This window comes from Pelophylax lessonae, assembly GCF_965119305.1.
Source record: "Pelophylax lessonae genome assembly, chromosome: 11".
Lineage (NCBI taxonomy): Eukaryota > Metazoa > Chordata > Amphibia > Anura > Ranidae > Pelophylax > Pelophylax lessonae.
The window spans coordinates 92,622,814-92,647,003 of NC_138778.1; the positions used below are offsets into that span (position 1 = coordinate 92,622,814).

The following is a 24,190-nucleotide window of genomic DNA, read 5'->3' on the forward strand; positions in this document are numbered from 1 at the left end:
TCCGGAGGAACCCAGGAGGCACACCGGGGTGCCACGGCACCCTGGTTGAAAAAGGCTGGTCTAGATTATCCATTGTAGGCTGGCGTGTTAGGTGTTCAGGAGCAGCACATCTTGCATATTACTATTCAAAGCAACTTCGAGACTGCCCACAATTTCTGTATCATGAAAAAAAAAAAAAAAAACCCTTATCATATTACACGACAGTAAGTAAAAAAGGACGGTGAAACGATCCTAAAAAAATGAACACGTATCTGCATCTAGGCCCCTTTACCTTTATGTAAGATCAGAATTATCTGTGAATAAATGTTTGCTTCATATCTGCTGGCATGTAACAGGAATATGTTGATAGGTTATATAGATATATTTTTTTTTATATAAAAGTGTTTTTACATTTTTTTTGTTGTGGCTTAAAAAAAGTACTATAGTCAATGTATGGTACCAGAAAGCCCTTTCTGTCCAGATAAAGTGTCAAACTCACGTCAACTTAATTTTAGGTTTATATACAGTACATATTTACCATATGTATACAATATTTATATATTTTATATTTACCTGGTTAAAAAAAGCAAAAAACAGTTAATAGATAATTTTTGTGTGTGTGTATAAATTCAATTTAAAAACCCTAATGTAAGTTTTTATAAATGTTCTTTTCTTCTATACAGTGGTTGACCGTGTCCTGAAAATTAAAGGCCATGTTTTAAAAATAAATGACAAAACATACAAACTTGAAGTCCGTAAGCTTTCTGGCGAGTTGGAACTTGATGAGGTACTGAACAATTACATGTTACTTATTTAACATCATAGTTTAACTGTCTATATGTGAACGGAAAACTAAAAATGTATTCTATTCCAGCTTACCATCTTGAAAATGTGGTGGCTGTATTCGTTTTCTGGGTTTAGATACCCATTTAAAGGTATACAAAAAGGGCTGCTAAGGCAAGAAATTTAGTAAGGCATGCAAAAACTATATGGATCACATTTGTATTTATACATGGTGATCATGGGTTCGTGATGTTATTTAGAGTGAAGATTATTGCAAGTTACAGCAACTATAATGAGGTAGCTGGCAGTTACTAGAGGGAAATCTTTGTATTTATGTTCTGAATCTATGCAGATTGCACATGTAACCAAAATGTGGCAGGTAACAAGAGTTTAACACCTACAATATAATAAATAGGTAGTTTAGCCAATGATAACAGACCATTATTTACTAAACAGAATGAACAATAAATCCTGCAAGCAACTTAGAGCCCGTTCACATAGGCGCGACCGACTTGCCGGGGCGACCTGTGAAGTCGCGGTGCGCAGCTCGCACCGCGACCTCGGAGCGGCATGCACGGACTTCATATCATTGAAGTCAATGCAGGTCGCAACAGTGCATTATGTTTATAGGTCCCGTTTTCATGCACTTGCATTTTGGAGGCTTATTTGCAGATGTCAAAGGACTGAATTTCTTAGGTGCCTCTGATAGTGTTTCACGACATTCCATCCAGCTGGTAGATGGTAGCCATCTACCTTACCTCTGATGTAGTTCTGTTTTCTGGAATGTTCCTCCCCTGCGGTGCCTCCTGTAATATAATGGCATGCAGCTGTGCTTATCTGGTATCTACCCTATGTCACTGTGTTACAGTCACTCCTCCATTCAGCCCACGTAAACAGGATTTCCTTCCTTTTCTACTGTCTATAGCCCTGCCTAGAAACTATTTAAACTGATCAGATCTACATTACCCAAGTATACCATTATATTGGATTACTGTGCATATATATACAGTATCTCACAAAAGTGAGTACACCCCTAACATTTTTGTAAATATTTTATTATATATTTTCATGTGACAACACTGAAGAAATTACACTTAGCTACATTGTAAAGTAGTGAATGCACAGCTTGTATAACAGTGTAAATTTGCTGCCCCCTCAAAATAACTCAACGCACCGACATTAATGTCTAAACTACTGGCAACAAAAGTGAGCACATCCCTAAGTGTACATGTCCAAATAAGGCCCAAAGAGTCAATATTTTGTGTGGCCACCATTATTTTCCAGCACTGCCTTAACACTCTTGGGTATGAAGTTCACCAGAGCTTCACAGGTTACCACTGGAGTCCTCCTTCACTTCTCCATGACGACATCACAGAGCTGGTGGATGTTAGAGACCTTCACTCCTCCACCTTCCTTTTGAGGATGCCCCACAGATGCCCAATAGGCGTTAGGTCTAGAGACATGTTTGGCCAGTCCATCACCTCAGCTTCTTTAGTAAGGCAGTGGTCGTCTTGGAGGTGTGTTTGGGGTCGTTATCATGTTGGAATACAGCCCTGAGGCCCAGTCTCTGAAGGGAGGGGATCATGCTCTGCTTCAGTATGTCACAGTACGTGTTGGCATTTCTGGTTCCCTCAATGAACTGTAGCTCCCCAGTGGCGGCAGCACTCATGCAGCCCCAAACCATGACAATCCCACCACAATGCTTGACTGTAGGCAAAACACACTAGTCTTTGTACTCCTCACCTGGTTGCTGCCATACACGCTTGACACCATCTGAACCAAATACGTTTATCTTGGTCTCATCAAGCCACAGGTCATGGTTCCAGAAATCCATCTCCTTAGTCTGATTGCCTTCAGCAAACTGTTTGCGGGCTTTCTTGTGCATCATCTTTAGAAGAGGCTTCCTTCTGGGAAGACAGCCATGCAGACCAATTTGATGCAGTGTGCGGCGTTTGGTCTGAGCACTAACAGGCTGACCCCCCCACCCCTTCAACCTCTGCAGCAATGCTGGTAGCACTCATTCGTCTATTTTCCCAAAGACAACCTCTGGGTATGACACTGAGCATGTGCACTCAACCTCTTTGGTCAACCATGGCGTGGCCTGTTCTAGGTGGAACCTGTCCTGTTAAACCGATGTATGGTCTCGGCCACCGTGCTGCAACTCAGTTTCAGGGTCTTGACATTCTTCTTATAGCCTAGGGCATCTTTCTGTAGAGAAACATTCTTTTTTTCAGATCCTCAGAGAGTTCTTTGACATGAGGTGCCATGTTGAACTTCCAGTGACCAGTATGAGAGAGTGAGAGGATAACACCAAATTTAGCACACCTGCTCCCCATTCACAACTGAGACCTTGTAACACTAACGAGTCACATGACACCAGGGAGGGAAAATGGCTAATCAGGCCCAGTTTTCACATTTTCAATTAGGGGTGTACTCACTTTTGTTGCCAGTGGTTTAGACATTTATGGCTGTGTGTTGAGTTATTTTGAGGGGACAGCAAATTTACACTGTTATACAAGCTGTACACTCACTACTTTACATTGTAGCAAAGTGTCATTTCTTCAGTGTTGTCACATAAAAAGATATACTAAAATATTTACAAAAATGTTAGGGGTGTACTCACTTTTGTGAGGTACTGTATATAAATTCTATAAAGGTAAACTTGTGTCCAGAAGGATAACTTAGGGTGCCCACTCACACTGGCACATTGAGGATGGGCTCACACTAAATTCAGATGCGATCACAACAGGGGGTCCATTGCCTCCCTGTTCTCCATTTCAGGGACAAATTAGGCCATATTTTTTGCCTGAATTCAGACCTAAAACAGAGACAAAGACACGCAGGATCCTTGTGCAATCCACTCCGCAGCTGCCATGGAGAAGTGTGAACTGGCTCCATTAAGAGCTGGTCACAGTCACCTGTTATGCGAATTGGATGCAAGGAAACTCAGGTGTAAGACCCCGTTCAGACAGGGGCGACACGACTTTCCGGGGCGACCTGTGAAGTCGTGGTGCACATCATGCACCGCGAACTCGGCGCGACATGCACGGAATTCATATCCTTGAAGTCAATGCAGGTCGCTTCCAGGTCGCCCCAAAGTAGTACAGGACCCTTTTTCTAAGTCGGAGCGACTTGTGTCGCTCCTATTAGAACGGGTCCTGTGCTAATCAATGGCAGGCGACCCACCGCGACTTGTCAGGCGACCAAGTCGCCTGACAAGTCACGCTAGTGTGAATGGGGACTAAACCAAGCCTTAATTATGTGACGTTCAACCTCTCAGGCTGGTTTGTTTGTGTAGTGGGAGTGTTCCAAACCGTACAAGTTAAGCATGCCGCGCCGGGGACAGCATTGGAAGCAGTGGTCCTGGGTACGACTCACTTTTGGCCTGGATCTATTAGACCCCAGATCTCTCCTCTGGCCTCCAATGCAGCTGATTAGACACAGATCGGTCTGATTAGCTGCTTTACTGGCCAGTAACAGGCCAGGTAAACAAGGAACCAAAACTGGAAATGACTAAATCCTTATTGCTTCCAGGTTCTGGGGTCAAAGAGTGAGAGGAACAATGTCAATTCCTTTCACTCTGTTTAATACAACCAAAGCTAACAGTTGGAGCAGAAACAAAGACAAACAGAGGCGCCTCTAAGTGTAGACTTTATGCAACAGGTTTAATGAATAAAATTATGCACTCACGTTAGTAAGCATATATTCATGCCCATAAAACAAGGTTCCAGTGTGGAGAAGTGTACATCATCCGGTCATGGACATCCGTCCTGCTGGAGCCGAAAATCCTTTTGCCGTGGCCGGCTTGTACGGCAAGGTTAGAACCAGGAAAGAGGCTCGGTGTATTTGCTTGACAGCGAGGCTTGGGGGATAGTCGAACCTGGATGATGTCATCTGAATGCAACGCGTTTCCGAGCGTGCTTGCTGCCTGGGGGAGGGCAGCTGCGCTCCTTCTTCACGGCAAGTATCTACGTGTCGCATGCAGATGACATCATCCAGGTTTGACTATCCACCAAGCCTCGCTGTCAAGCAAATACACAGAGCCTACTTCCTGGTTCTAACCTTGCTGTACAAGCCGGCCACAGCAAAAGGATTTTTGGCTCCAGCAGGACGGATGTCCATGACCGGATGATGTACACTTCTCCACACTGGAACCTTGTTTTATGGGCATGAATATATGCTTACTAACGCGAGTGCATAATTTTATTCATTAAACCTGTTGCATAAAGTCTACACTTAGAGGCGCCTCTGTTTGTCTTTGTTTTAGCCCTGTGGAACCCCTGGCTTTTGGTTTCTGGATGGCTGCCCTACATGGTGGACTTTTTCTCCCCCTGTGCCATTAATGACTTTTAACTATATGGACCTTTGGTTCGATATGTGATCAAGCGCCTGTTAACATTGTGTATAACAGTTGGAGCAGTCCTGGGCTTCCCAAAAGGCGGCAGCAGTGGGAGGGGGGCAGCCCCTTCCACCTCCTGTAGAAGTGGTTGAGTGGCTGTACAGCCACTCAAATATTTCTACTTTACAGGGCATCAGCTGCTGTAAATTGTGATTCCAGAATGATGCCTGCAGGTGCAGGTATCATCCTGGTATAACCACAAAAAAGCCCAGAACATTATATGACGTCCACCACAAACACCCTGCAACCGCATGCAATGCACAAGTTTGTGGTGCTGGTTTTTAGGAGTTAAAACAGGCAGTGAGTAGGAAACCTATCACCTCCTCACTGCCCCTGAGGAAAAATTCACTATGGATCACTATTTAGAATGCACTGCAATTGGAAATGAGCCCTTAGGGGTTGCTTTGCTGCTTCCGAACCTGGGCAGCTTGCAGTCATTGAGTCCACTATACATTCTGTAAAATATCAAAATGTGATTAACCAGACTATGAGATCATTTGTCCAGAAGATGAACCAGAAATGAGTCTTTCAACATGATAATGATCAAAGCACACTAGCAAAGCTACCAAGAAATGGCTCAAAAAGAAGAAAAAAAGAATGGACTGTCCTAGTCAAAGTCCTGATTTGGTTATCATTGAAATTTTGTAGGGGGATTTTAGAACAGACAGTTCATGCAAGAAAACCCGTGAACATATTGCAAGCGAAGCAATTTTGTATGGAAAAATAGTCATAAATTTCAGGGTCAGAGGGGTCACGTATACAAAATGCCTACAAGAAGTAGTTTCTGTTACGGGGGCAATATCAGCTTTTTTTTGTTCAATACATTTTTATAGCCTTTCAAAATGTCCTTTTGTTTCAGAAAAGATGAGGACATAACAAAGCATCTGAATATCTAGATCAGCTTTTCTCAACCTTTTCAACACAGAGGTACCCTTGAAATGACTTTCCGGTCTCAGGGAACCTCTGCTAAAAATGTATATATTTGCAAGGTCGGATACATTAGTGTGAAGATCAGTGGGAAGAATGCTCCTTACACTTCTGATCTTTGGGAAGAATTACCCCCTACAGGTAGCTAAAAAGATCAATGTCAGTTTGAATCTATCTGAGAGGAAGAAATTGCTCATTGCTCAAGGAACCCCTAGCAACCCCTGCAGGAACCCTAGTTGAGAAACCTTGTTACATAGTTACATAGTAGGTGAGGTTGAATAAAGGTAAGGTAATAGTCCATCCAATTCAACCTGTGTAGGTGTGTGTGGCTGTAATCATCTCACATAGCCCTGAATGTTCTGATCCTTGAGATGTACGTCTAAGAGTCTTTTGAAAGCCACCATACTTCCCGCAGAAACCGCCTCTTGTGGTAGAGTATTCCACAATCTTGTAGCTCTAACAGTAAAGAACCCCCCACGTTGCCTGAGGTTAAAACGCTTCTCCTCTAATCGCAATGTATGCCCTCGAGTCCTCATGCACTCTCTACGACTGAATAGCTTTTTTCCTATGCCGAGATCACCATTGAGATATTTATAAATTGCTATCATGTCCCCTCTCAGGCGTCTCTTCTCCAAGGAGAATAAATCAAGCGATTGCAGCCGCTCTTCATAATTAAGGTCCTCCAATCCCCTAATTAGTTTAGTTGCCTTTCCCTGGATCCTCTCCAGCTCCAACACATCCCTCCTGAAGACTGGCGACCAGAACTGGACAGAATACTCCAGATGTGGTCGGACCAGAGTTTTATAAAGTGGAAGGATTATAGTCTCATCTCTGGAATACATCCCTTTCTTTATGCATGCTAATATTCTGCTGGCTTTGGCAGCTGCTGCTTGACATTGCATGCTATGATATGATGCTATGTTCTAGATAGTCAAAGTACAAAGCATGAGGAATTTAACATTATACATTGTGGAATATCATTAGGGAGAAATTCACTGAAAAGGATTAATAATCACAGCGCTTGCTAAGGCCCCGTTCACACTGGGGCGACGCTACTTTGCCGGGCGACCTCATAGGTCGCGGCGCGCTGCTCGCCCCGCAAACTCGGAGCTGCCGGCACGGACTTCATAACATTGAAGTCTATGCAGGTCGCTCTGGGTCGCCCCAAAGAAGCTCCGGACCCTTTTTCTAAGTCGGAGCGACTTGTGTCGCTCCTATTAGAACGGGTCCCCAGCTTCTCTATGGAAGGCGACCTGTCAGGCGACCAGGTCGCCTGACAGGTCGCCCCAGTGTAAACGGGGGCTAAAAGTGAAACCACATAAATTGCGAACAACAATAATAAATAAATATAAACAGACAGAAAGTGCTGACAGTGCTATATAAAAAGTGTTAGATACAATATTTTACAGTATAAATAATTAGTGCAAAAAAAATATAAAATTGTGCAACAAAACACTAAATAATCAAAGAACTTCTAAATAATTTATAATGTGTTTAACAGTCCATATGAAAGTTCAAAAAAACGTGCGGATGTGCTCAATTAAAGTGCTTATTTCATTGGTGCTAGAAGGTGCTCATCCGTGTAAAGGTGCCACACTCCCCTCTTGCACCCCTACTAACCAGAGAAAAAGACCATCTCTGGGTCAAATGCAGCCTTAATGGTGAGTATGAAATCCTTGCATGTAGTCTGAGTAACCATCCAGCAATGAACGCTCACTCATTGGAAAAAAGGATCTTCCTTAGCGGGCTCACCCAAATGAAATAAATAGATCATAGTGAAGTAACGCTTAAAATGGAATTTATTAGCGCAAGAAGCAAAATACTTACAAGACAAGAAGATAAAAATTGCAGTATAATGACAGTTGTACCGTAAGTCCTGGAACACCGTCCTTATTACACAATTTTATTGCACAATTCTATATTTTTTTGCACTAATTATTTATACTGTAAAATATTTTATCTAGCACTTTTTATATAGCACTGTCAGCATTTTCTATCTATTTATATTTATTTATTATTATTAGCAATTTTTGTGGTTTCACTTTTAGCAAGCACTGTGATTACCGTAATCCTTTTCAGTGAATTTTTCCCTATCGGATGAACAGCAGCAGCTCATTGTTCCTCATACATTGACCAAGCGTGGGTGTTTTTTATTATTTATCATTAGGAAGATACTTTTTCCACAGTATACCATCACATCTACCAATAAATACATGATTAAAAAAGGTATTTATGCTTGTGTTTTATTCAATCTTTCAACTATAGGTACTGTTTGAATAAAATGTAATTTTTGTCTATTCAAATATGTTGCACAATTCAAGGGGGTTTCAATTGAGTGCACCTATTTTTTTTACATGACCGTATGCCGTATTTTTTTACATGACCGTATTTTACATTGACGTCCTTTTTTTCCCACAAACAGAGCTTTCTTTTTGTGATATTTGATCACCTGTGCGATTTGATCATGCGCTATAAACAAAAAAAGAGCGTCAATTTTGCAAAAATAACAATATTTTTCACATTTTTTTATATGAAATTCCCCCCAAAAAAATGTAAAAATTAAAATTTTTTAACTTTTTAGGCCAATTTGTTTAATTCTACATATTTTTGGTAAAAAAAATCTCAAAAAGCGTATTCTGATTGGTTTGCGCAAAAGTTATTGCGTTTACTAACTAAGGGAAAGATTTTTGTCATTTTTGTTGTTTTTTTTTTTTAATGCATAATGGCGACGATCCGCAATTTTTTTTGCGGGACTGCGACATTGCGGCGGACAGAACGGACCCTTGACTGACATTTTTGACACTTTTGAGGTTACCAGTGACATTACTACAGTAATCAGTGCTATACATATGACACTGGCAGTAAAGGGGTTAACTTTTTTTGAGAGGGAGGGGTTGTGTGTGTCCCTAGGGGCGTGATTCTAACTGTGATTGGCTGTGGCTTGAGGTGTAGGAACAGTGATCAACGGTCCTACATAGTAGAACCGTATGATCACTGTTCTTACACAGGGGAGAATGATAGGCGGCTTGTTTACATCAGCCACCTGCCTTTCTCCCGCTCTAACGGACGATCGCGAGTGCCCGGCGGACATCGGGTCCGCCGGGCACACACGCGGGGGGGTCCGTGACAGAGCGGGAGCGCGCCTCCGGCGGCGTGCGCTCGCTCCCCAGAGCCTCACAGGCTAGTGACGTACCCATACGTCACTTTGCCTGTGAGGGGCTGACTGCCGCAGTATATGTATATGTAGTGGTTAAGGGGCCTGAGTGTACAACAGCACACTAGGGGTTCTTGTAACATTGCAAGAAGTTGCTATAAGTAACCAGAAAGAAGATAAGCAGCCAGTTATTGGCATGGTACCTGAATTGGTGACAGGCTCTCTGGTAGAGAGGGGGATCAGCGTTTGGCTCTCTCCCTAGCTGTCTGTCTCCGTCGTTCTCCGGGAGTGGACTATCGTAACAGAAACCTAATACCTGGTCACTTAGTATGGAACGAAAAGAGTTGGAGCACGTATGAGGCCCATGCTATGTGCTCGGTGGAACCCCATTCTGTTACTGGGAGTGAGGTGGCGGAGGTGCGCTGACTGGTGGAGTAAGCATATGCTCTGCATGTCCCTCCTAATGTGACGGTATCTTTGGAAGAACACACAAGTAGCTTGTCTCTGAGTTGTAGAACAACTTTAATGTTTGACTTTCACATGGCCCTTAGCATTGGTGAGCATGCCTTCGAGCAAGGTAACCCCTGTGTTAGAATAAGTGACCCTGGTTATCGCCTGGCATAACCTAGAAAACCCCACCCCGGGGTTGGCATCCTACGTGACCTACACTTAGCGCCCAACGAGTTAATGGGAAACATTTGAAGAAGGTGTCATCCACCTACTGCAACATGCACCCTACCATTGAAAACGATGTAGCGGTGTTCAGATCCGTAATTAAAAACACTTTTATATGTGTATTTTTACGGCAGTGTAAATAAAGCCATACTCTCACCAGTTCTTGATCCGCTCATACTTGGCCTTCTCTCTCATTCTTTCCTGGTTAGCTCAAGCTTTGCGTCTCTCAGATTTCCATGGTTGGATGTCACTCTTGTCCCTTCATTCCCTGCTCCTCTGGTGCACAACTGGTTACTATTCTAAAACCAAAACTAAAGAAAAGGTTGGACTATATAGGCCAGACAAGGAGTCTTAACCACTTCAATACTGGGCACTCCCCCCCCCCCCCTTCTTGTCAGGGCCGATTTTCAGCTTTCAGCACTGTTGACCTTTGACAATTGTACGGTCATGCAACACAGTACACAAATTACATTTTTATCTTTTTTCCCCTTGAATAGAGCTCTTTTTGTGGTATTTGATCACCACTGGCTTTTTTATTTTTTTGTGCTACAAATAAAAAAAGACTGAAAATTTTGAAAAAAAAAACCCAAAAAACTTTTTCTTGTTTCTGTTATAACATTTTTAAATCAGTATCAGTTTTCTCCTTCACTGATGGGCACTGAAGAGGCAGCACCGATGGACACCGATAAGGTGGCACTCATGGGCACAGATGAGGGGGCACTAATATGCAGCACTGATGGGCCCTGATAGGCAGCACTAGTGGGCAATGATGGGCACTGATTGGAAGCACTAATGAGGAGGCACTGACAGGCATTACTGATGGGCACTGATTGGCATCACATGTGGGTACAGGTGGGCACTGGCATTATTGGCAGGCACTGGTGGGCATCATTGGTGGGGCACTGATGGGCATCAATAGTAGGGCACTGGTGGGCATTGCTAATGGGTCTGCCCTGATAATCAATGCGCTAATTATCAGTGCAGACCCCCCTTCGTCAGGAGAGATGATCGGCTCTCCTCTACCCGCGCGTTGTCAGCGTGAATGGAGGAAAGGCGATAAATGGCCCTTCCTGGTTACGATGTGATCAGCTGTGATTAGACACAGGTGATCACATGGTAAAAAGCCTACTAGGCTCTTTACCTAAATCAGTGATGCGGAGTATCGGACCAACACACCGCACCATTGAGTGCTGCGTGCCTTCGGGGGCACGCAAGAGCGGCCTATCCTGCTGTACGTCACATGACATCTAGTCAGGATAATGGAACCCCCGTCCGGCTATCATATTGCTATAGGCCAGGTGGGAAGTGGTTAAAGACTCCTTGTCTGGCCTATATAGCCTGACTTTTTTCCCTAGTTTTGGTTTTCGTATAAAATACGGATGATGGCCTAGAGTGTCATGTTAATATATATGGTTTCTACTCTACTACTTCTGCCCCCCTCCTATCCATGTTCAACCACCATTCTGATTCTTCTTCCCTTGTGATCTATACATCCTCACTCTGCAGTACTATCAGCTTTCAATTTGTCCTCTGTCTTTATAATTTAAGATGGCATGCTTGACCAAACTATACCTGTCCAGGTAAAATAAATAATGTTTGGATTTGATCATGGACTATGTTTAAATATTGCTTACTTTTATACAGGTATTCAAGAAATCTTCTTTATCTGTGAACTACAAAATACTTACTGAAAAACTGAAAAACATTCTGAAGGGTTTGAGAGAGACTTACAAAGAAGTCAAGTTTGATTTGAATGAAAAGTCAGGCATCTGTGAGATAAGTGGATCATACACAAACATTCAGACACTGAGCCAAGAGATTATAAAACACATTGAATTTGACAATGGAAGCTCAAAGAAAAATTCATCAAATACACACAGGGAAGCACTTAGAAAACCTTTAAATTTGCCAGTGGTCTCACAAATTAGAGATTATACATCTTCAAGACCATATGCCAATGCCGAACAAGTACATTTTTTGCCAAGCGCTGAAACCATTGAACAGCTAAAGGAACCATTTGTTTGGGACTCTGATATTTTCAGGTATATAAAGCAATTTTACAGTTCGCAGTACAGAGAAATATTAAACAAGTACAATGTTCAAGCAGTTGAGGAGAGTTCTGATGAAATCGCCACAATTTATCTACAGACCCCACATGGAGATAAGGATTTTGTGAAACATTTAAGAGATGCAAAGATCAAGCTTATGGACTTTTACCAGGGTTTTGAACTAATCCTTCGGAAAGAACAAATTGACAAGAGAGACTGGAATGACGATAAGGATACTCAAGGGCTATTGTTGAAAGACCTCAAAAGCCTATTTCCTATGCTCCTTTGCCATGAAGATGATCAATATCTATTCCTTATTGGAAACAGTAGTGATGTGGCTCTAGGCAAACAACACATTTGTGATGTACAACTGAAGCTTAATAATCCATCTAACTTTCTACAGTCATATGATATGCAAGCTACAGGAGGTCAGTTGAGCTCTACAGTAGGAAAAAGAGATTTCGTGCCACTTTCATTTGACAGTTATGAAAATAAAGGGGGGAACAGAATGGCTGCCATTTTTACTCCACCCACAGGCAGCAATGCATACTTGAAGAGTCATCTAGATGAGAAATACCTAACATCATCCAGTAATAACAAACAGCGCATTGATCTTGAGCGTTCTGTGGGCAGTAGCAAGACACTGGGGACAAGTGATTATACCACATCAGCTTATATTAATAAAGCTGAGGACTCAGGAGAGAAATCCAGTAGCACAGGTTTAGCACAGATTAAAAAAAAGGATGTTCTCCGTACACTACAAACTGGTAGAACAGACATAAGACAAAACAAACCTACTACAATAAGTGTAGGAAAAATTCAACCCGTCCGAATCACTAAAGCATCAAGTGAGTATCCCTACTCCAGCCTGGTAGATGCTGTGCCTAAGTTCTTAGACTTTAAACCAGCGGAAGTCAAACTTAGAAGATCCAGTAGCTTTTCTAATGTTTATGCCAAAGGCTCCTCCAATGATCAAGATGGAACATCACAAATAAAAGATGAAATATTCATGAAGGATTGGCTTTGGCATTATATGAAAGAATTTCACAAATCAGACATTGACACTTGGTGTGCTGAAGTCACATTGACAGAAGAGAAACACAAAGAATTCACTGTGTTAAAATTAAATGCATCTAGCGAAATTAAGTTGTGGTCTGCAAAGGATCGTATTCAATCACTGTACAAGGAAAAACAAGGGAATTATACCAAAACTTGCTTTCAGTACTCCGATCTTGGAGTTAAATGTGCAGATGATGAAAAAATAAAAGAGTGGTGCAAAGTATTCCACAATTGCTCTGACAAGTTAAGTTTAAAAGTGGGGAAAGATGCACTGCTTCTTATATATCCAAAAGAAACAGAAAAAAAAGTTTTTGAAGAATATTATCGTTTTTTGGATAAAAGTAAATACTCTGACAGTTTATCTTTGGTAAACAATGTTCACTCCTCTTTAGTGACCATTACAAAGAAGCAAGAGAATGAGCTGGAATATTCTGCGAAATATTTAGAAAGAAATTATTTGAAAGGTCCGGAATATTTTACCACTGAACTTAATAAAAGTGAAGTTACGACACCCACAGAGGATCAGAAAAAAACTCTTTTTGATGGCAAAAATGAAGATAAAGCAACTTTCAGCAATTTCTTTCCAGCATTACAAAATGAAAGTATACAGAAACCTCTTCAGTTACAGGAAACTCCAGATTTCCTAAAATCAGAGATTTCTCTAAACGATCCAGAAGGACTAAAATCAAAGAGTTCTGACCTCAAGAATTACCAGGCAGATGTCTGTGATTCATCTTTAGCAAAAAAAATCCATTCTTCTGGTAATTTATCGGAGTTGAGGAGACCTGCAGTAGGACAAGAGTCTGATCCAGTTGATGGAGTTTGTGACCACTGCAAAGGAAATGGCAAAGCAAGTACATTAGCTTGTGGCCACTTTATCTGTGACAACTGTCATTCAGCATTCAAGGACTCTTGCGGTGTATGCTCTGACAAAAAAGTACACAGTAACAGAAATGCATTGAATGTTACTATGACCTTAAGAAGCATGACTCTATCCCTTCCAGGATATGACCGAGACACTTCGATAAAAATTAAATATGAAGTCCCTGATGGAGTGCAGAGGGTAAGAACATTATTACTGATTTTGGTTTATGTTGATGCACAAAATAAGTTAATTCATACCATAGGGAGGAAGAAGGAGGTCAAAGAGGTAGGTAAACCAAGAAAACCTTGCTCCACAGCCACTTTGTCAGGAGACACTGAATTGCACATTGTAGGGGCAATAAAAAGAAGCATGGTGTATCCATTAAGCGTGAGGACACTGCCCACTAATAGGGGGAGCCTTGTTTACAGAAATGACCTCATCCAAGATGCAACTAATTCTGATCCTGGAAGTGATGTCATGTTTAGGATCCCTACAGAAGACAACCCAGTAGCTGTTGACAAAGTTTCTCTGCCGCAATGTGTGTCGAGAATAGGTTTGTTGGTTTATCTGCTTCTTTGACTAAATACGCCTAGCCAATACAGCTACACTTTTTCTTAGCTTAGCTCTGATATTCTTTCTCTCTTCACAAATTTACTAAGACACATTACTGAGCCTGAAATTGAGTATCGGTTTATTTGTCAGTTTTGATATTGTTTTGCACTAAAACCTGGATCTTCTACGGTCAGTTTACTGTGGTTAATACATTATGATTTAAAAGTGTGTTTGTTTTCATACCTACTGTATAGGTCAGTGATGGCGAACCTTGGCACCCCAGATGTCTTGGAACTACATTTCCCATAATACTCTTGCACCCTGCAGTGTAGTTGAGCATCATGGGAAATGTAGTTCCAAAACATCTGGGGTGCCAAAGCTTCGTTATCACTGGTATAGGTACACTGGGTGTTTTACAAGTCTTTTCATAGTTATAAACATGCAAACTGAAAGCAGTGGTAAACACAAGCGCAAACATTTATTAAAATACAGCTTACCAATTCATAGATGTGATGACAGTATTAGTTTTCATTTTTAGGTTTTTTTTTTTTCCTATAGTTTCACCTGGTGATCCAGCCAGTAAGTTTGTTTTTTCCAACTAACTTTAACAAACCAAGCTGTCCAGACAAAATAACATTTGTAGGGTTGAGACATACCAGTGTATGTATGCAATACTTGAGTTCAGCTTTAATTATTAAAGCTTTAAAACAGTGCAGATTTGTATTGTTAAAGTGGCATTAAACCAAGCATTTATTATATTATAGCTTACTAAATGTTAGAAGTGATGGTTGCATTCGTTTTTGTTTTTAGGCTTTCTTTCTTTTATTTTCATCTTGTGATCTGGCTAGGCTAGTAAGTCTGTTCACAAGAGCAAATAGGTGTGCCCCTTTAAATCATCTTCCCCAGTGTGTAACAAATCTATTAACATTATTATACATAAAATATGTGTATTAATCACCATACAGTGATAGCTGTGCCCAAAAACAAACAGTGCACATATAAAGTCCACTCAAATTAAAAATAAATATGTGCACAATATTGCGTTAGGTGAACTATAGGTGATGGCAATCCTTCCGTGATCTGCGTGTCCCGCCACCACAAATAAAACTTTGTCTGCTTACTGGAGATATTGATCACAAATAATAGGAGGTCAACAGCGCTTAAGCAGGGAAAATAAGCCCAATCGCCATTCGATCATATCAAGGTCAGAACCACCAGCTCCTTGGCTCAACCATCTCTTGTCAGCATCAGCAACTTCAAGTATTAAATACTGTCAGCTTGTAGCAGACTCCTAGCTAATCGCAGCCCCAACGTAAACTCAGATTCAGCCTCCTACATGAAATACAGAAAAACAAAGGGTGATAAACTGCGCTAAACCATAAAGAAAAAGCTGCTTAGCACAAAAACAATAGATAGGTCCAATGTGAAAATTATAACAAAAACGTGCAGCGCTAATAAAAAAATTGCATATAAATGAACATAAACAATTATGTGTCCAAATAAAGTCCATAGTGATGTGTCCATATCAAAGAATCCCAGTGTCTAATAAAGTGAAGGGAGTAGTGTCCAAATGAATTGTAATAGGTGATTATGGTGCACGTGAATTCCCAACACCGACAGGAGAAGTTAATATGCGCTCACCGGAAATAGAGGACCTAGAGTACTATATAGTACCTAGATCTTCAAAGCTGTAAGTGGTCTAAAGTAGGTAATCGAGTCCATATGATAACTTCGGGTGTCCGAGTGTGTTGTGGTAGCTGGTGTATTGGCTCTCATTCGGGTATGATGATCATAAACCAAAAAGGAGCAAAATATAGTGTAATACTGCTACAGTTTATTAATCAAAATAAAGCAATTACACTTACAGACATCCCAAGGTAAAGTGCATCAAAAGTACATCGAAGGTACATGGATAGGTTGTCCGTGGCGTGACCTTAACATGTTTCAGCACATCTACCTTCAAAAGGTGTAGCTCCTCGACAAACCGAACAGCCGAGACACGGCCGACATTTGCATGCATTTTTTGATGCAATTCTGTGTGTGATTTGTGCTGGTTGTTAAGAGCCAGCACCTGCTGGCGTCCTAACAAGCAGTGACTCAATTGTGCTGTGAGCAGCAGAGATGAGTCATAGGTTGTTAAGGAGCCAGCACCCTTATTAGCGTCCTAATAAACATGAGTCGGGGGTGTGGCCAAAAACCTGGACCAAGAAAGATGCTTAAACTTTTTATTCCAGCACCACGAGGTCCTTATTTCTGTATACGGATGAGATCCAGTGAAGATAACATGGGGAAACCTGACAGGAGCTCTTCAACACCCTGCTCCCGTTCACCCCGCGACTCTTGCACGCAGCTTAGTGGCAATATTCAGGAGATATCCAGGACCCAGCCATGTGACAACGCAGGTTCCTCACAGGCCTCCGAGCACTCATCACGCTAACCTAACAGATTCAACTCGGAGCCTCTCCCTTCTTAGCCAGTGACAGCATGTACTCTACAACCTTATCAGCCGTTAAGCCTGGGAGACATCCAAACCATTGCAGCTGATATGAAGAGTACACTCTCCGCTGCAATCTCAGAACTCCGCATTAATATACAGAGAGTAGCACGGCTCCTTGAGGAGGTGGAAGACGTAACTAACCGCCATGATACAGCCATTCACCATATTCAGGAAACCACAACTGCACAAACCATGCAGCTTCGAGAAATACACCGCCACCTTGAAGGAGATCACCTGTTTGGAGCTACCCTGGATGACATCATTAAAGGTCTCACAGGGGGGAAGAGTACCTTTCTTCCGCAGGCTACTAAGGTCAAGGAACCTCGTCAAAGACCTTCACTGTCCCCAGGAAGGAAGACAAAGCATGTCCAATCCTGGACTCAAGGCGCTAAACTGCTTTGTGCGGGTACAGACGTTCAAAATGGCGTCCATTCAAACGGTGGTGGCATGCCTGCATCAGGGGCATTTCCTTGCCTCTATAGACATCAAGGATACCTATATTCACATTCCAATATGTGCCAATCACCAGCGTTTTCTTCACCTTGCTGTGGGAGAGGAGCATTATCAGTTTGTGGCGTTACCCTTTGGTGTCGCCTCCACTCCTCAGGTCTTCACAAAAGTGTTGGCTCCAGTGCTAGACTTGCTACGCCAACGGGGGATCACGGTACTGGGTTACTTGGATGATCTCCTTCTGCGATTGGAATCTCCCTCTACTCTTGTGGAGAACCTGGAGATCACAATATGAACTCTGCGGGAGTTTGGCTGGATTCTGAATTTTCAGAAGTCTGCCCTGGTTCTGTCCACAAAGTTGGACTATTTGGGCCTTACTCTGGACTCGGCTGTAGCCAGAGTGCTCCTTCTTCTGGACAAACTCCAGAAATTGTAGACTGCAATTCGCCTCCTGCTGTCCAACAATTGATCACCCCTCCGGACTTGCATGCGGGTGCTGGGCCTGATGGTATCTACCTTTGAGGCGATTCCGTTTGCACAGCTCCATACGAGGTCCCTGCAAAGGGAGATTCTGACCAGGTGGGACAAGATTCCACAGTCTCTGGACAATCAGATCCGGCTGAGTCGGGGAACAAAGGAGTTCCTCATATGGTGGCTTCGCTCTCAGTTGCTTCGACTGGGAAAATCCTTCCTCCCCTTTTATTAAATAGTGGTCACCACGGATGTCAGCCTGTTTACCTGTGGAGGCGTCCTCGGCAAGCATTCTGCTCAGGGGATCTGGATGCTGGAAGAGTCCAGGCTACTGATCAATGTCTTTGGAACTCCGAGCGATCAGACTGTTTCTGGATCATTGGACGGATCGTCTTCAGGGATGCCCAGTGCGCAATCAATCGGACAATGCCACGGCCGTGGCTTATATCACCAAGGGGGCACAAGAAGTGCCTTTACGGCTCTGGAGGTAGCCGGCATTCTAAGGTGGGCAGAACGGTTTGTTCCAGCCCTCTCCACCGTACACATTCCTGGGGTAGAAAATTGGCAGGTGGATTACCTCAGTTGGCAGGCGTTTGACCAAGGGGAGTGGTCCCTTCATCTGGAGGTGTTTCATCAGCTGTGTCTCCAGTGGGGGACCCCCAAGGTGGATCTGTTGGCATCTTGGCTCAACAGAAAGGTGCAGGTTTGTGGCACAGTCAAGAGATCCACATTGGCCGACGCCACAGATGCGCTGGTGGCCCAGTGGGGTCAGCATTGTCTAATCTAAGCCTTCCCTCCTCTCAAGCTTCTGCCCAGACTCCTATGCAGGATTGAGGCAGAAGAGATTCCGGTCATCTTAGTGGCACTGGACTGGCCTCGCCGGGCTTGGTTTTGCTGATCTAGTGCGGCTGGTAGCAGATGTTCCTTGGAAGCTTCCTCTCAAGGAGGATCTTATGTCCCAAGGACCGATCTTCCATCCTGCTTTACAGTTGCCGGCTTTGACGACTTGGCTGTTGAACACCAGGTGCTAAAGGATAGAGGTTTGTCTGAGTTGGTGATTCCTAGAAAACTACTTCTAGGAAGATCAACCATCATATGTGAAAGACGTACATTGCGTGGTGTGAGTCTCTTTGGGTTCATCCTCGCTCCTTCTCGGTGGCTCGGATCTTAACCTTCCTTCAGTGGGCGCTGAACAGAAATTAGCCTTGAGTACCATCAAGGGCCAGGCATCGGCCTTGACGGTCTTTTTTCAACGTACTCCAAATACTTTCAAAGGGAGGCTTCTGTTGAGCTGAAAGCCCCAAATTAAGATCCCAAGGGGGCAAAAGAGCCCGCACTGGAGGAACCAAATGTCGGCCACACACTCCCTGGTGCGTACTTTTCTTCAGGGTGTCCGACATTTGGTTCCTCCAGTGCGGGCTCTTTTGCCCCCTTGGGATCTTAATTTGGGGCTTTCAGCTCAACAGAAGCCTCCCTTTGAAAGTATTTGGGAGATTCCCCTGCTTACGCTATCCCAGAAGGTGGCTTTTTTGGTAGCTATCACTTCTGCGTGCAGGATGTACGAACTGGCAACGTTATCCGGTCGTTCACATTATATGGTGAATCACAGGGATATGGTGGTGCTTCGCCCCTGTCCGTCATTCCTTCCTAAGGTGGTCTTTGACTTTCATTTGAATGAAGACATTTTGTTGCCTTCCCTGTGTCCCAGGCCTAAACATCCGAAGGAAATTGCCTTGCATGCCTTGGATGTGGTCTGGGCAATTAGGGTGTACCTGGCAGCTACGGAGTCTTTCAGGAAGTCAGACTCTCTATTTGTGCTCATGGATGGACCTCAGAAAGGGTTGTCTGCTTCCTCTGCAACCATTTCCAGATGGATCAGGTTCCTCCTTTCTCAGTCAAGGCGCACTCTACTAGGGCGCTTAGTGCCTCCTGGGATTTCTGTCATTAGGCGTCAGTGACACAGGTTTGCAAGGCGGCCACCTGGTCGTTGGTGCACACTTTTAGAAAGTTTTATAAAGTGGATGTGTTGGCATCTGCGGATGCTTCCTTTGGCCGCAAGGTTTTGCAGGCTTCTGTTTAAGAGGACCTGATCCTCTTTGAGGGTGTATTGTTTTTTTTCAGACGGGCTCCAGTTGTTTTGGTTGAGCCCCTGTTGCCTGGTTGGCTACTGTTTAGCCTTGGAATTTTTTTGCTGTTTCCCACCCCTCATGTTTAACACTGCTTTGGGACGTCCCAATGGTCAAGAATGACAGAAGCTGTGTCTGTCAATGAACGAAAGAGAAAATGGGATTTTTGACTAAAATCCATTTCTCTGATGTTCATTGATGGACACAGCACCCACCCCTCTGTGGAGTTATAATTTTCCTGACACTGCTTGTAACAAAACTGAGAGACAATAGCAGGAAGAGGGAGTATATCCCCTGGAACTGCCCATGGGTGTAGCCAGAAGTTTTTTCTGCCTAGTGTCCTACTCCTGTAGGGGGCAGCATAACCCCATTGGTCAAGAATGACAGTGTCCATCAATGAACATCAGAGAGATGTTTTTTACCGTAAGTCAAAATCCCATTTTCTGCACATGTCTACTAGAAACCGAGGCCGCATCATTCATAATGGGGCAGAAATCAAAATCTATCAGGATCTCTCTCACATTAGGCTGCAACATAGAAAAGACATCCGCCCCTTTGCTTGATCTACTCCACGCCCACAGAATACCCTACCACTGGGAATTCCCTTTCTGCCTGTCTGCCACTGCTATGGGCCGCACAGCTAATTTGCATGTCCCAGAAGATCTGCAGTCATTCTGTGAAAGCCTCAATCTACCCATAGTGGAATTTCCAGACTGGTTTAGCTCCTTCCGACTATTCCCACTACTACAATCAACATCCAAGGAAGACATCTGACCACAAGGCTCTTTCAACACCAGATGCCGCAGATTCGCTTCACCTCATCCTGTTAAGGCGAAAGCCTTCCTACATCCCCAGCTCACCGCAAACCACGATGAGACTGAAAACACAGTGAGTTTTTCCATCCTTCTTATTCTTACCCAGGATCCCTTTTACACTTCCGTTCCAGGATAAAAACTTTACCCCTTTCTCAGTTAAATCCTTTTACTGAGGTTCATGTTGCTTAGTTACATTATCTGTTGTTACTACTTCTCTTTAGATCAACCTCTGGCCTGCTCTGTAACCATACACATATTCTGATTGTCATCCCTCATTGACTGTCCCGCCATCTGAACCCATAAATACGTCAGTCTATCCCGAGCCCCTACTCCAAGTACCATGTTATTCATGGCCCATCAACTTCCCCATTCTGCTGCACCTCATTTATCGATATAATGGAAGCTAAAGTGGACTCCCTCAGTCTGCTCACTACCATACTTCTTTCTCTTCCTCCAACTTCCTGCTCATTCATCCTTTAACAGACCTTCTCCTCCATTGAAGTAAGGTCATCAACTTAACAAGGTATCAGAGGAGTCACTCCACCAGTCAGGAAACTACTCCTTGTTTCTCCCACTGTTAGCAGCTACTTATCATAATCCTGCGAGTTCACCTAGCTACCCCGATGAGCAATACTTGCAACCAAATCAAACACCACCACCCCTAATTCTCCTTAAACTCGTGATTACCAAACCTATTTATTCTCTATCATGGAGATTAGATAAATGCTATAAAATTCCTACATGACACTAAACTCTTCACTATTTCTTAGACTTTAGATTGCTATATATAACCTTTAGCTATCTAGACTCGCAGGTGATGTGACCGATGGGATCCATAAAACATGTGATTATATTTAGCTGTACCATTATCATTACTAAATCTGTCATTGTTCCTGGACGTGACTCCGAAGCCCTGTTGATAACTACTACGCAAAGAAACATCAGTAAGCCTTATACCTTTCCTGACACCTACACTATTACCCCCCACCTTTTTTTTTCCTCTTTGTTCTCTCTCCCCCCTCCTTCCTCTGTTCCCCATACCCCTTTTCCTCTCTCCCTTTCCCCTACCCCTACCTTTACCAAACTTTGTTTTCCTTCCTACTGCCCAAACTAAAAGATCTTCCATGACTCTTAACCACGCTATAAGCGATCACACTCTAAGCTACTGGTGTGAAGGCACTCGCATGAGTAAAGCACTATCCAAGAGAAGAGATGCTGCCAACCATCTCCACTCTTGGATAGCACTCCATCTCCAAACGCCGTCTCCAAAGGCGTTTCAGAGAATTTGGCAGTACATCCAACCAGCCTCACAACCGCAGACCACGTGTAACCACACCAGCCCAGTACCTCCACATCCAGCATCTTCACGTCCAAGTCCAGATTTCTGTGCTAAAAGCGGTACATTGTTTTGCATAGAAATCTGTTGTTTTACATTTTAAAACTCAACTTCCCCTGCGATCCCCCGCTGTCCTCCCCCGCCGTCCTTCCGATGATTCTGATGTCTCTTTCTGGCACATAGCTCTGTTGGAAATTCTGAAGAATCATTTGATATACTTCCCAATTTCCACAAGCTATGTGCCAGAAAGAAGATATCAGAATCGTCAATGTTGTCACTTTCCGTACCTGATGACGAATTGTCCCACGAATCGCTATCGCTCAGTTCTTCAAGTAACTCTGTTTCGATGTCGCTGTTTTCCAGTTCGTCTAAAAAGCACTTTTGCGCAAAAAAAACGATTTTTGGATGCCATGGTCGTTCAAAATTTTCCAGGCACGAAGCACTGGAAAAGCAGAGGCAGGGCACTTGAAAAGTTACCAGGTGAAATCCTGTGTTAAAATGGCATTAAACAGTGTAATCCGTTAGCATCACAGCTTTGTATCATGTCATTTGTGTATTTACACTCTTGAATTTGCCGCCAGTTCCACCCCCCTGAGTTGTAACGCTCACAGGGGAGGGAACCGGAAGGCAAGTGCCGGCAATCGGCCTTGCACAGAGCGGGGAGAGACTGTGAGGAGGACGGGGAAGACTGTGGGAAGGACAACGGGGGATCGCAGGGTAGGTGAGTAACGTTCTGGGGTAATCCCGAGTATGAGTCGGGATTACCGCTTTTGGTACTGAAAGTTAACCCCGAGCCACACTCGGGAATACCTCCAGGGAGGTTAAGGGTTCCCTTAAAGACAAACCACTAACCCTTGCCAACATTTACAGTCCTAACAAGTCTCAAGTGGCGTTCTTCAGAAAGATTGCTCACACCCTTTCAGTCTGGCCTACTCATCATGGGTGGTGATTTTAATGTGGCTCTCAGTCCCCCTATAGGATACGTCCACAGGCACCTCCTCCATACCGTATCGGCATTTAAACAAATTAAACTTTAGATTAAACTTTAGCTCCAAGACTTACTTCTCCACGATTCCTGGCGCACACTCCACCCTGAAACTAAAGACTATACCTTTTTTTTTCCCCACCTCATTCTTGATATTTGAGAATTGACTACTTGTTTCTGTTCCAAAGAGACCTTCCCTTTCTGTTAAACAATTAATAGTAGGCAAAAGTCCAGGACCAGACGGGTTTACTGCGACTTTTTACAAAACATTTTTAGAAGACTTAGCGGTTCCTTTCCTCTACACCTTTATATCACCCTATACCCCTGCAACACATGACCTTCTAGAAGCCCATATTACAGCTGTCCCCATAACAGGCAAGGATCCAACAACAGTAGCGACCAATTTCCCTTTTAAATGTCAATCTAAAAATGTTTGCAAAGATCCTAGCATATCACTTGCTTCCATTACTTTATCCTCTTGTCCAAGTAGGGTTCATCCCAGGACGAGAGGCTTGGGATAACACCACTAAAGCCCTTAACCTTCATTATTGGCTCACTACCTCGAAGACACAAGGCTTCCTCCTGTCCCTAGATGCGGAGAAGGGATTTTACAGGTTGGCCTGGGACTATATGGCAGCTGTCTTGTGCAAAACAGGCATCCAAGACGTCTATTTCATTTCATCATGTCCGTTTACGCCAAACCATCGGCGCGAGTCCAAATTAATGGTCTCCTGTCAAACGCCTCTGCAATCCCCCCTTCTATCTGTACTTACACTGGATTATTTGCCTCCGGGCAAATAATGATATTCAAGGTCTGACAGTTGTGGATCAATCGTGTAAAATAGCGGCATTCGTTGACGATATTTTGCTATTCCTTTTGAAATCTCTGAGAACACTCGCTAACTTATTGAAAGATTTCAAGCTTTTTCATTATATCTCCAACTAAAAAATTAACTTTAACAAGTCCCACGCTATTAAGGTAACTCTACCCACCTCAACTGTCTCACAGTGTCAACAGAATTTCCCTTTTACTTGAAAGAAGGGTGCTATCACTTACCTGGGCATCCAA

At 43.3% G+C, this 24,190-nt stretch overlaps 1 protein-coding gene across 1 annotated transcript in view; it reads left to right on the plus strand.

The window, feature by feature from the left end:
- The window catches only part of LOC309566370 (uncharacterized protein), an 83,076-nt gene that overhangs the window by 30,299 nt on the left and 28,587 nt on the right, over window positions 1-24,190 (plus strand). Inside the window, exons 2-3 of the mRNA XM_082271497.1 lie at window positions 663-766; window positions 11,562-14,087. Coding sequence (XP_082127623.1) covers window positions 663-766; window positions 11,562-14,087 — 2,630 coding nt within the window. The remainder of the gene's footprint in view (window positions 1-662; window positions 767-11,561; window positions 14,088-24,190) is intronic.